The following is a 13,322-nucleotide window of genomic DNA, read 5'->3' on the forward strand; positions in this document are numbered from 1 at the left end:
TCTTTCAGGGAGGGATGTGGGGTGCTGCCAGCTCAGAGTTGGGGGTGATTTGTGATGTTTTGCTGAAATATTAAGTAACTTACTAAGTAATTTCTCACAGGCTTCTCAGCCCAGAGCTCCACAATTCTGTGTGTTCTCGTTACCTATTTCTGCATAAACTTCCCCCAAATTTAGTGGTGTAAGGAATTTGTTACTGTTTCTCACCATTCTGTGGGTTGTTTAGCCCAGCTGGTTGGTTCTGACTTGGGCTTTCTGCATGTGGCCCGCACACAAGTGTTGGCTGGGGCTGCGGGCATCCGAAGGCTTGATTGGTCTGATGGGCCAGCCGGGATGGCTTATTTAAGTGACTGACAGAGGCTGGCTGTCAGCAGAGAGCTCAGCTGGGCTGTCCACCAGAGCACTGATATGTGACCTCTTGCATGGCTTATTCTTCTCAAAACGTGGTGGTTGGGTTCCAAGAATGGGCATCCTAAGAGTAAGTGTTCCAGGACACCCAGGCTGAAGCTGCAAGGCTTCTTATGATCTTGCCTTAAAGTCCCAGTCACTTCTGTCACACTCAAGACAAGGGACTAAGACAAGTTGAGAATCAAGGGGAAGGAAATTAGGGCTTGCCTCTTGATGTAAGTTGCAGCCTACAGATGGGGTCCATTTTTTGACTGTCTACCATACTGCATGTTGGAAGAGCTCTCTCTAGAAGAATAAGATTACATAAAAATGAAAGGCATGGGAGGCATTGCAGCACAGTGAGGGGGGGGGCAGTTGTAGAATGTTTGTTATGCATGAACTAATGGCCAGCCTTGTTGGTTAGAACTCAGTACCAGGAAGCACACACTGAATGAGCCCATCTCCACGGAAGCTGGTAGCATCCCACAGAGAGAAGCATTCCCATGCAGTGGCCCCCACCCCAAAGTAACCCCCTCATAGTACAGATGATTGAAAAACACCTGGGAAGGGAATTGAACTAGCACAGTTTTAAAAGCACTTTTATCTAAAAATTTTTATCTACATCCTCATGCATGTGTCTTGTTGATACTGAGTCTGTAAAATGATTTTCATAAATCAGAAGTATACATTGCCACACAAACACATAGGAAACTGTGAAGTAATGTGTCTAGTGCACTTGATTTCCAGCTCATGCTGTGGAGGTGCTTGGAGAAGGCTGTGCCCCTGGAGTACCTTATATATAAGAATGGATACTTTGGCATTTGAGAAAAGATCTAGTTCTGTCCAGGTGCTTGGGAGTCTAATTGCCTCCTTGGCCTGAATGAGGAAAACACTTGCCTGTTAATCATATGGAGTCATGGGTACCCAGGTTCCTGCAGAGAAGTGTGGCTGGTCTGGATACATAGGCCAACAACCCTTGAGGGTTGTGAGAGTTACTCTCTACCCTCGTAGCCTTGTTTATTGCCCCCGGAATAGTCCTCTCCAGCTCCCTGAAGATTCAAATTTGTGTTTATCTGTGCTGAAAATTTAGAGGCAAGATAAACAACATTTCAAGCCATTTATAACCAGAGGCTGTGCTGGCAAGGGATTGGGCTTTCCATTAGACATATGTCAAAATGTTGGACTTTGGGAAAGATAGGGAGAATATCCCTAGATGTGAAAAGCAGGTGATTAAAAGAGATTGATACAAGTTTGATCCAGAAGATGGTTATGTGGGATTAGTACTCTGTTGACTTACTAAATATCCTCTTGTGGAATGCCAGGCATGGAGGGTCCTGGAGATGCCAAGTGTATGGGGCCCATGTTTTTATACTAGCAGGAGGGCCTTTGGCAAGGGTGAGGAACATGGAAGGAGGTGGGGGAGAGAAGGTGAGGAATGAGACACCACGCAAACATAAGCCTTAGGGCAGTGGACAGAGTATGGGAGAGAGTGAACTCCACCCTCGCCTGCCTTTTTCCACGCGGATCATCCTAAACAGAGGAGACCTCTCTTGATCTTCAGCTCCTGATGGAGAGTCCACACCTTCTCCATACTAGTCACCTCTCAGTCAGTTGCATGAATGGAGATCCATAATTCAGCCTCCTTCCTTACTTCTCTTTTGCCTGCACATATTGACAGAACTCCTGTTAGGTGCCAGACACTGTGTGACGTGGAGGGAACTCTCCTATTGGGAGTTACACAGCAAACAAGGAGACAAATGATGTAGTTATAGATTATGATTGGCGTTTTGGGGAAATGGGGGTGTGATAAAGAATAATAGGATGAGCACTGGGTGTTGTATGGAAACCAATTTGATGATAAATTTCATATATTGAAAAAAAAATTTTTTAAATGCAAATCTCTCAAAAAGAAAAAAAAAGAATAATAAGGAGTTCCCCGTTTGGATAGGCTGTTCAGGAGGTAACTAATAGTCAATGACCCTAAAGTCATTGGTTAAACTTTGACATGTCTTATACGGTATTTTAAAGTTCCTTAAGTTACGTGTTGTTAAGGTTCAAAATAAAACCTGTGGTTTTTTTTCCTTTTCTGAGCCTAAGTTGTAGAATGCCAAATGGACAACAATTTGGGGAGACAAAGGGAAGCCAACCTGGATGGCCAGACGCCTTCTGGCTGACACTTTCTTCACCACCACTTTCTCTCCCTAGGGAAAGGAGACGTGTTTGGAGATGTGTTCTGGAAGGAAGCCACCCTTGCCCAGTCCTGTGCCAATGTTAGGGCCTTGACCTACTGTGACCTGCATGTGATCAAACGGGATGCCCTGCAGAAAGTGCTAGAATTCTACACAGCCTTTTCCCACTCCTTCTCCCGGAACCTCATTCTCACCTACAACTTGAGGAAGAGGGTAAGCTGGCAGTTTTGGTTTCTTTTCTATCAAGAACAGTCTCTGTGCACTTAAGATAACCACATGGGCGGGAAAAGTCCTTTCGCGGTTTATTTAAGTGGAGCAGTGGTTCTGTGCATGGCTTGCTCTTCAGAGCTTTTGCTATGAAATAAGGGAAACAGAAATGTTGCTAGATTGAAAAGATGGATTAACTTTGCTGCAGAAGGGGTTGGTTCATGTGTCCGTGGGCTTTTCCCCAGCAATATCTAGACCTTCTGGCATTTTGAAAAGATGAGCAAAAGATGAGGTCATTAAGCATAAGAGACTCTTAAAAACTGAGAACAAACTGAGGGTTGATGGAGGGTGGGAGGGTGGGGAGGGTGGGTGATGGGTATTGAGGAGGGCACCTTTTGGGATGAGCACTGGGTGTTGTATGGAAACCAATTTGACCATAAATTTCATATATTGAAAAAAAAATAAAATTAAATTAAAAAAAAGATGAGGTCATTAGTCAGAAAAGTGACTGACTGGGGCTACTTAATTCAAATAAACTGAACTCTCCTTGGTGACTAGGACTCACTAAATGGTGTGAGGCCATTCGCCAGCTGATAATAATAATTTTTAAAAGCTATGAAGATGATTCAGTTGGGCCCAGAAAATCAGAAAGGTATGGAATCTGATTGCCTAGAGAGTATCTTGTATACACCTGCTGATTTAAGGGTTTGAGAAATGAGCCATTTTAAGACCCAGAGAAGATTTCTGGTCTGAAATGGTTTCTTTCAACCCTCAGATCATCAGGTTCCATCTGCCTCTGTGAGGACTAAACTATTCGTCTTGTACTCTTTAGGTTTTTCATGTCCGACTTTCTTGTACTTCATCTATCTCTTTTAGTTAACAAGGTAGCTCTGACCCATAGAAACCGCCTATAGGGATTATCATAGGAATCTTTCAGTAAATGACCTCATAACCTTTCCTCCAAAACTGTTCCTCTTCTTAAGGTCCTTGCCTCTGTTGACATTGTATCACCCTGGGGTTCCAAGTTAGAAATGCTGGCATCATGGTTGATGCTTCTTCCCAGTCTCCCATGTCTCAGGTTACTCCTCAAATCCTTTGAGTTCCACCTAAGCTCTCAAACCTGGGTCCACACTCTACTTCCATCCTTGGGGCTCTCCCTGAGCTCTTGGGACACAGCACCCGGATGCAGACCTTTCCTGTTTCTGGCACCATGCAACAGGCTCCCGCTTGTATCTGTCCTCGACATGGCACTTCCTCCTTTGGCCGATCGTATGACCTTAAAAACAAATGGGATCATGTCCCTTCCTTTGTGAAGACTTTTTGCCCTCAACCTAACTTTAGGATAATGTCTGTATGCTTCACCATGGCTTGTGTGGCTTTTCACATCTGGCCCTGACTTAACTCCCAAGCCAAAACCTCAGCCACTCTTGCCATGCCCACTGCTACCACCCTGAACACTCCCACCATGAGGACTCTGCACAGCTCTGCAAGCACCACACCCTTCAGAGCCCTGGGCGTCCTCAGCCAGGCATTCTTTTTTCTCCTTCTCTGTGTGACAAGTGCCTACTAACCCTTAAGACTACTGAAATGTTTACTCATTCACTCATCAAACCCAGTACACACCAGCTGAATGAGACTAGACATATAAAGCTGAATAATACTCAGTTCCTCGTTTCCAGGAACCTAAAGTCTAACAGAGAAGATCAACACAGGAAGGATAAATGTAGTACCGGAGGCTAAGTACAAGAAGTATGATTTATATAAGCTATCGTGGGAGCAGTTTGAGCCAAGGCACAGAGAAAGGAATCAGCCTTTTGTCTTTCAAGTTACTTGTACAAGTTCCAAAGGCCTATTACCTGGTTACCCCTAATATATGCTTGTGAGTCCCTGCTCAGAGGCCCAAGAGGGCAAGGCCTGGGTACCTGGGTAGCCCCAGTGCCTAACCCAGTACAGAGGATTAATAAACATTTGGCTTGCCAAGGACAAAGAGATGGAATCTCTCTAGGCCTCAGTTTCCACATCATACAATGTAAGGTTGTGGATTGTTTTTATGGTTCTGTGATTTGAAAGCTGGCCATTTGAATTCTCATTGGGAATGGGCAGTGGTGTTGAAGTGTGCATTAACAGTTCTTATTTGTTTATTTGGGAACATGGAATGCTTGCTAGTGGTACTTTTAGCCACGTGGATTCTTCTAAAGTCTATTTTTTAAATTTTTTCCTTCTTTTTATGAGAGGAAGTTGATTATAATCAGCTTTCGGTGCCGCTGATAATATAGGTTGAAAAAAACACAGTTTGGGTTATTTGGAGTAGTAATCATTTTGGAATAATTGTGGATCAAATAAATCTGTCTTATAAAAAAAAAAAAAACAAGAACAGCAGTGCCTCCATGGTCAGACTATCTTCATAAGTACAGAATGCTTGACTGCTCTTGCGGAAGGGAAGACTCAAGGGTAGTATTTCAGAAAGGCTGTCATGGAGGAAGATTAGGTGGGGTCTGTATGGACACAAGGTGTAGAGGAAGCATCCAAGCTGTAGAAGATATGAGAAAGATCAGGTGGTCCTTAAGGTATTTAGACATTCCCCTGATACCCCTCAGAGATATTGCAGAGGGCCCTGAGGCATCCAATGGAGAGTCACATTAGTTGACCTTCAAATGTCTTTCCAATCGCAAATGCCTCTGAGTCTGGCACAATTTTAGTGAGGTTCTTTACAAGAAGAGTAGCCATTCTTTTTCTTGGAAAAAAGAGGCTGTCATGTTTTGGTGTTGCCATTGTAATCTCTCATTGTGTCCTTCTGAGAATTAATTCATAGTTACATAGGGCATAGAAGACAAGAACATTACATGCATGAATTATTCTTGTAGCTATTTTTTTTCTGGCAAAGTGAAGTGTATTCTTGTGGCTGTTTCTATCTTGGCAAAATTGAGTGTTATTTGCAAAGATTCCTGAGAACATAGTGCCTTTGACATCTGTTTGGGGAGTTGTTTGGTTCTGTCGACGTCCTCTAGCGCACAGCAAAAACTCTGAGCTGGAAGGTGCGTCAATGGCCATCCAGTATCCCCTCCATTTTCCTACCACCCTCATTTCACAAATATGACCTTTTATAGAAAGGTCACAGAGCTGTGTCAGTAATGAAGGAATTGGAGCCAGAAATGACTTATCGCCCAGGCCTCTTGCTGATAGGCCTCTTGCTGATTCTCACAGCTTCGTGGCCTCCCCTGGCCTCTGCATTCTAAGCCTCGTCCCTTTTTCCCTGAATCCATGTGTGTGAGCACCGCCCAGCTCTCTGCACTGCTGTTGGGACCCAACTCAGGAAGGGACATGTCACCTTCCTCTGTTTCCTCCAAAGACGCCTGAGGTCATAGGCAAGGATGAAAGGCAGGACCCTGAAGCCAATCCTGCATTTTGACCTTTGGATTTCCTTGCCTATGGGCACTGAGCCAGATGAGACCTGGGTCTGTGTCCTACCTCTGCCACTTAGTGCTTCTGCAAGTCCTAAGTGCTTCCTCAACTGTAAAATGAGGATGATGAGAAGTTCTACCTCATAGGATAATTGTGAGGATTAAATAAGATAATACCGGCAAAGCTCACACACAGGATCTCACACAGTACAGGCTCAGTTACATTGTGGGTTATTATTTTGTTTTACCCACTTGACACCCTACTTCACTCTACTCTTTATTATCTTTTTTTTTTTTAATTTTTTTAACGTTTATTCATTTTTGAGAGACAGAGAGAGACAGAGCATGAGTGGGGAAGGGGCAGAGAGAGAAGGAGACACAGAATCCGAAGCAGGCTCCATGCTCTGAGCTGTCAGCACAGAGCCCCACGCGGGGCTCGAACTCACAAACCGCGAGATCATGACCTGAGCTGAAGTCGGACGTTCAACTGACTGAGCCACCCAGGCGCCCCTTCTACTCTTTATTATCTTGTGCCTTTTGGAAAATAAAAAGAAGGAAGCTTGGGGTGCCTGGGTGGCTCAGTTGGTTAAGTGTCCAACTCTTGGTCTTGGCTCAGGTCATGATCTCATGGTTCATAGGATCGAGCCCCATATCAGGCTTTGTGCTGACAGTTCAGAGCCTGCTTAGGATTCTGTCTCTCTCTCTCTCTGCCCCTCCCCTACTTGTACTCTCTCTCTCTCAAAATAAATAAACTTAAAAAAAAAGAAGGCAGCTCTTCTGCCTTTGCTTATATAGGGTACTCACTCTGCAGAATGTTCTGTGGGGCAGGTGTTATTCCAGGGTTCTCTGTACCTCCTGCAGCTGCTCTGGAATGCTGACATGGTGCTTGGCTCCTGCCAGTAGAGAGGTCAGCATTCCCTCACTATTTTTGCCAGTTTCATTCATGGAGGGAAAAATTAGGCCATTCTGACATCTTAAGTCAGCCAGGGAGTCAGGATTTTTCTAAGAGGAAAGCACAGCATCCTTGTTTCCTCTAAGGGAGGTTGCATGTGGTTGTCCATGAAAAGAAGGGGAGGAAGAGCCTTCCTCCTCCCAGACCCTTGGCACTCTGGGGTGAAGGCTCTCCGGGAATTTTCCTCAAGGCCCTGAGTGGTCTTTTTTCTGCAATCAGAGCTTTGCACAATACTAATAGTAACATTATTACCCACTCCTGATATTGTGCAAGCTGCAAGTTACGTCCCAAAGTTGGTATGTGTTTCATGTCTGTTTATTAAATCCTCAGAATAACGCCATGACATTATAGTATCAGTCCCGTTTCTCCAGGGAATAAACTAGGGCCCTGTGGCCCTGTGGAGAAGAGAATCACTTCTCCAAGGTCACCCAGCCAGTAGGTGGCAGGTTCCAAACTCTGCACGTGCTCCTGCTGCTAAGCAGCATCGCATCGTCCTGTGCAGCTTCTCCCATGCTGGCATTCTTTGGCTTCTGCTTTCTCCCAGTTCACTGACCTTTCAGGGGTGGAACAGAGTGTCTCCAAAGTATCTTCACTATCGCCCAGCACACTCAGAAATCTGTACAGTAAATCCCAGTCTGGGGACACAAGATGTTCCCCCCAACAGAGTGACAGCCACACCACAGCCGGGGTGTGTGGGAGGCATAGCACACCTCCCTTTGGTTAAACAGCAGGCTACGCAGGCCATGATATTAGAACTTACGAAACAGAGCACCCACTTTGGGGCTAGGGACCTAGGTTTGAATCCTGGTTTTGGCTACTGACCAGCTGTGTGCTCTTGTGAAAGTTCCTAAACTATTCTAGGCTCATCTGTAAAAAGAGTCTAATAAAAGTCTCTCCTAATTAGGTTTATTGAGAAGATCACATGCATTACAACCAAACAGTGACATAGTACCTGTAGGAACTGCTCAATACCTATTTATACCTTCTCCTTCCTGCAGCCCATTTTTTCTCTCTGTCTTCGGTCTCAGAAGTTCTGAGTTCATGCTTTGCTCACCTTTGTTTATAACCAGACCCTTTGTTTAATTAGTGTCTCACTTGGGCTCTACTGTCCTTTCAACCTGGGATGAGGGTTCCTTTCCCAGGTGCTAGCTAGGAGATTGGGTCTTCCTGCTCATCATTAGGACAGTAGAGAAAATGTCTCACAATTAAATGATGTATTGTAGACAAGCAATTAGGTAATTAACAGCATTCTGTGCACGGGATAATTGGCATGTAGGTAATTGGTAGGGTGGTTCTCATTCTCTGTGTGTGGGGCTTTATTTTTAAAGCCAATGTTGTTGTGGTTTTGAGTATGTTTTGTGTAGCGTTTGCCTATGATAATTTGTTCCAAGATAGATTTTTCTTAGCTTGATAAGGTCCCAACCTAGTGAGTTTGGAAGGAGCTGAGACTGTAGTTACTGGTGGCTTCAAAACAGGGGCCTACTAATAATGCCTGTTTTCTAAAACTGAGGTTGCCATAGTGAACTATCTTGAATACTATATGTACTTTTCAACACCCCCCCCCCCCCCCCCCCACACACACAACACCTCATAACCAAAGGGCATTTTATTCTGGAGCGGAGAAGGTGAAAGCATTGGAGGCTTGGAAAAAGAGCTCTGCTCAGAACTGGCGTTGGAAAGCCTCTGTTTTCCTTCTGCACAAATTCTTGTAGAAGGTGATAAGATGGAAAGATCAAAAGGCCAGGTGCTTGGAAATATATCCCCTTTCCCACTGAATCATCACAGCCTAAGTTTTAAAAATGATCTCTACATAGCCCATATATATATATTTTTTGTCATTCTTCCATAGTGAGGGCTTCTGTGGAATAAAAATCATCCATTAGACTGTCAAGCTATAAAGATAATAAAATCAGGGTTTTGGAATCAGGGTTGGGGAAGGGATAGGTCATGTGAGTGGTAAGACCACAATTCTTTCAGGAAAACAACATAAAAATCAAAGCCAAGTCCCTTTTCCCTCAAGAGGATCAGGGGATGATGTTAGGGACCTATGTAGACTTCCATGGATCCTTAGGCATTCTCCCTAGTGCTCCCAAAACACATAGCAGACCCCCATCATGATCCCTGGGGTGTGGGAGAAAATGAAAATGCTCCATGCTTTGTTATGAATCAGCTTGAAATGCAGCTGGTTTGGGTATATGTGGCCATTTCCAAGGAGCAATAAAGTTCTGGAGTGAATGTGATCTTTGAAGCTAGATCACTGTATCTGGGCTCAGCCACTTGCTAGCTGGGGGTGAGGGTGCAGGAGGAGATTGAACAACTACAGCTATTCCTGTTTTGTGGATTCATACTATCTACCCCAAAAGGTAGCTTTGGGAAAGATAATCGTGGGCCACCCACAGTGCCTTACACATAGCAAGTGCACAGTCAAGTTACTTTCCTTCCATTATCCATGGGAATGAGGGTAGCAGAGTGAAGAAGGAGAGCAGGAGTCCTAATAGTGTGGCTCATAGAATAAGCATATGGAGGCAATAGAGAGTGATGGTTACAGATGTGGACTCTAGAGTCAGAGTTCTTGGGTTCAAGTCTTGGCTCTCCTTAGTGACCTTGGGCCAGTAACCCAACCTCCCTGGGCCTCAATTCATTCATTTATAAAACAGGAATAATAGTAGTACCTTAGAAGGGTACTTTGTCATAGCAAGATCTCAGTGTATGTGTTGCTCTCACTATTGTTATTGTTGAGCTTAGCTTTTCTGGAAATGAAGAGATGCCATCAAGTGCTAAAAGTTTTAAAAGGGGAGTAGGGGCTGAAATTTAACACCTAGAAATCTCCCAGACAGGTGATTTCAAGATCTGTGCCTAGACCTCTCAGGTAGTACCAAAGGAACAAGTGATTCATCAGTGAGGTTTGGTAAAGAATGGCTCCGTTGGACTCATCACAGATCCTGACTTCCTCCTGTGACAGAATGGATAGAGGGAATGGTAGAGTCTAATGTGGAGAAGGTGCTGGGGGAGGGAAGTCGTAACTTATCTTAAGCCTTATCAATCCTGATGCACTATTACATAGTGTGTTTACCACAAGTTAAAAAAAAAAAAAAAAGATCTGTCCAAGTTCAGAGAACCATAAGGCCAATGCAGTCCTTTGGAGAGTAATGTACCTGCCTAATATTTTCTTAGAAACGTGTGATTGACTTGTAATAAATAGGGGAGTACTAACGAGTCCCAGATTGTGGGTTCAGTCCCCAGGTGAGCAAGCTGGCTTCCTGAGGTCTCAGATGCTTGGTCTAGCATTTTGCACATTTATTTGCCCCCTGAACAGTTTTTGAATTCCACCTGCAAATTTCTACTATCTACTATAATATACCTATTAACATCTGTCAGAGCTGGTATTTTACAGAACATCTCTTGGAAACAGGGACTAGATTGTCTTTAATGTCTCTTCTGTTTTACATGGTCGGTGACTTGTAGAATAGACAGGACTTGTCTGGGAAACATCAAGAAGCCAAAGAGAACTCCAGCACAGTGGGAATCCTGGTCCCTCGGTCCTCAGTGAAATCCCAAGCAGAGATTGTGGGCAGACTCTACCAGCTTTCTGAACATCCCCCTGAACTCAGCTTTCCCCCCTCACCTCTCAGGGGCCCAGTGGCTCATCCATTTCCAGTGTGCAGTCAGCCTTGGTGGCAAAGAGCAGTTTGTCCTTGGTTTGGCAGTGCACGTGCTAATAAAAGGCTGCCGACAGATGTTTTCTCCCTGGCTTCAGTAGTCCCTTATTGGCCCAGTCAAACTTCATGTTCTGACCCCATCTGCCATGTTTCTGTGCTTCCTTGTTCCCATTTAAGTCCTCCTTCCACTCTTAAAAATTTGCGCTTTGGCTTTGAACGTGTTCTTATACATCTTGCCAGTGAGTCATGGAGGTTTTTTTTCTAGCCTGTGCTTTTAGTAAGTGGAGAGTTAGGATTTCAACCCAGGTGACCTGTCATAATAATAACTACCTTCTAAGATGTTAGATTAATGGAAGCAAATGTTAGTTCAGCCCCTCCCCCCCAAGGGGGCTTTGAACACCTGCATCAGGAGCTCACACACAAAATCTAATCCAGTCCAGATGTCCGTGTGGATGGTTTCTGGTATAATGTGTGTCACAGACCCACCCAATTTTGGTGCTTCTCATTGCAAACTTTGCTGGTTGCAATTTACTTGTTACTAGTACCACTTACTGGTTTGTCCTTCCTATATTTAATTTAGGCTTCTAGAGTGAAATTCTAAATCCACAATGGGGCCCTGACTCCATATAGCTTCTCTTTAATCTCTCTAGGGTAGGTGAGACCCCCCCCCCGTCTTTTGATCCAGTAAGTATCAGTCACCTTCTCTTTGTAGGTCTTATCATGCTTCCAATTAACTGTTCACTGTAGGTCTTCCTTTGCAGTCTAGAAGCTCTGTAAGGGCTAGACCTTGTCTGCCTGATTTACCTCTCTTTCCTGATTAGCTCTCTTAGAGCTTGGTACAAAGCAAGAATTCAATAATTAAATGAATGAATGAACGAATGAGTGGACCAAACAACTATCCATCCAACCAACAAATGATCATAAAAGTACACCAGCCGATATTGGGCATGTGCCCACTTCTTGTTATATTGTTTTTTTTTTAAATGTTTATTTCTTTTTGAGAGAGAGACAGACAAACAGAGAATGAGCAGGGGAGGGGCAGAGAGAGAGGGAAACACAGAATGTGAAGCAGCTCTAGGCTCCTAGCTGTCAGCACAGAGCCTGGCACAGGGCTTGAACGCATGAACTGTGAGATCATGGCTTGAGCTTAAGTCAGATGCTTAACCAGCTGAGCCACCCAGGTGCCCCAGTTTAAGTTTTTAAAGCCTTGACTATGAGATAGTTTAGAGATCTCGCCTTCTGTCTGTCTCTGAAACTTTGCCCATATATCCCATCTCATCCCTCTCCCATTTTCTCTTTCCCAGGCCCTGAGTATCGAGGTATCTCAGCTTCTACAGGTACCACTGATGCCAGCATAAGATAATAATAATCACCCCCATTTATTGAGTGTCTCCCAGGCCACCTATGCACTAATGCATTTGTAGGCATTATCTCATTAAGATGCTGAGGAAACGGAGGCTCAATTAGGTTAAATAATTTTCCATGGATCCAGTAAGCTAAATGGAGCTGGAATTTGAGCCCAAGTCTGGCAATCACCAAGACCATATTCTTGCTTTTGTGCCCCTCCTGAAAATGGAGACCCCAGCTCACTAATCTGGGGTTAGCACTCCCCAGAGGAAGCAGAGCCTTGTGAAGCAAGTTTAAGTCCATCATGAGAAGCCAGAGGAATGACCTTCAGCTCTGGGTGCCAGCTTGACTGGAGCTGTGGACCTGGGCAGGCCCCTGAAGATCAGGCTAAGGCCAAACTCATCCAGGGCTGCAGAGAGGCCTTAACAGCAGAATGGGTATAGGGTAGCAATGAGTCTAAGGCCCTTTCTAGCCCAGAAGTAGTTAGCAAGGGCTGTGAGGAGATTTTGAGATGGGTATTGATCAGGGGTGGGGGGGGGGGTAGAATTTACCTGACTGGGAGAGAAATATTGTCCTTTGTGGGTACCCCTGTGCCTCATTGTGGACAGGGCACAGATGGTCAGTTAAATGGCTGATACTTAATCAGGAAGGTGTCTGTGGAGAACAGTGAATCTGAGTTACTAATCGGTAATAATCTGAGAAGAGAGGGCCTCCTGAGGGAATCCACTGGCCAGTTTCCCCACTCCCCAGGTTTTTTTCTTGCTCATTCCCCACCTGGTTTTGAGGACTCCTGAAGGGAATTGTTCCAGACTCACAGGGTACGGCAGCTTCAGCATCAGGGTTTGACTTTTCTGGAGGTGCCTAGAGACCCCAGGGAAAAGTGGACCAACACAGGGGACATGATGCTTTCAGGGGCCCGAGTGAGCTTGACATCTCTTCCATGCACTTCCCACCACACCTGCTGATGTTATAGGAGCCTGGCAGCCCCTCAGACCTCTCACTTTTCAGGCTTTAAAATCCACCTGACTGTCCCCGGGCGGCCTGTGGTAGCAAAAGCCAGCAGATTTTCCACGACAGGTTTAATTTTTAAAAAGCCCCTTGCTACAGGCAGCATGTGGAAGATGGTGCCTTATCCTTCAGAGATCAATTTGCAGACAGCTCCTGCATTCTGCTGCATTTCCCA

At 44.8% G+C, this 13,322-nt stretch overlaps 1 protein-coding gene across 1 annotated transcript in view; it reads left to right on the forward strand.

The window, feature by feature from the left end:
• KCNH1 (potassium voltage-gated channel subfamily H member 1) overlaps nucleotides 1-13,322 on the forward strand; it is a 331,323-nt gene that overhangs the window by 243,386 nt on the left and 74,615 nt on the right. The window contains exon 7 of the mRNA XM_049635049.1: nucleotides 2,590-2,786. Within this exon, the coding sequence (XP_049491006.1) occupies nucleotides 2,590-2,786 (197 nt within the window). The remainder of the gene's footprint in view (nucleotides 1-2,589; nucleotides 2,787-13,322) is intronic.

The sequence above is a fragment of the Panthera uncia genome, chromosome F1 (assembly GCF_023721935.1).
Source record: "Panthera uncia isolate 11264 chromosome F1, Puncia_PCG_1.0, whole genome shotgun sequence".
NCBI lineage: Eukaryota > Metazoa > Chordata > Mammalia > Carnivora > Felidae > Panthera > Panthera uncia.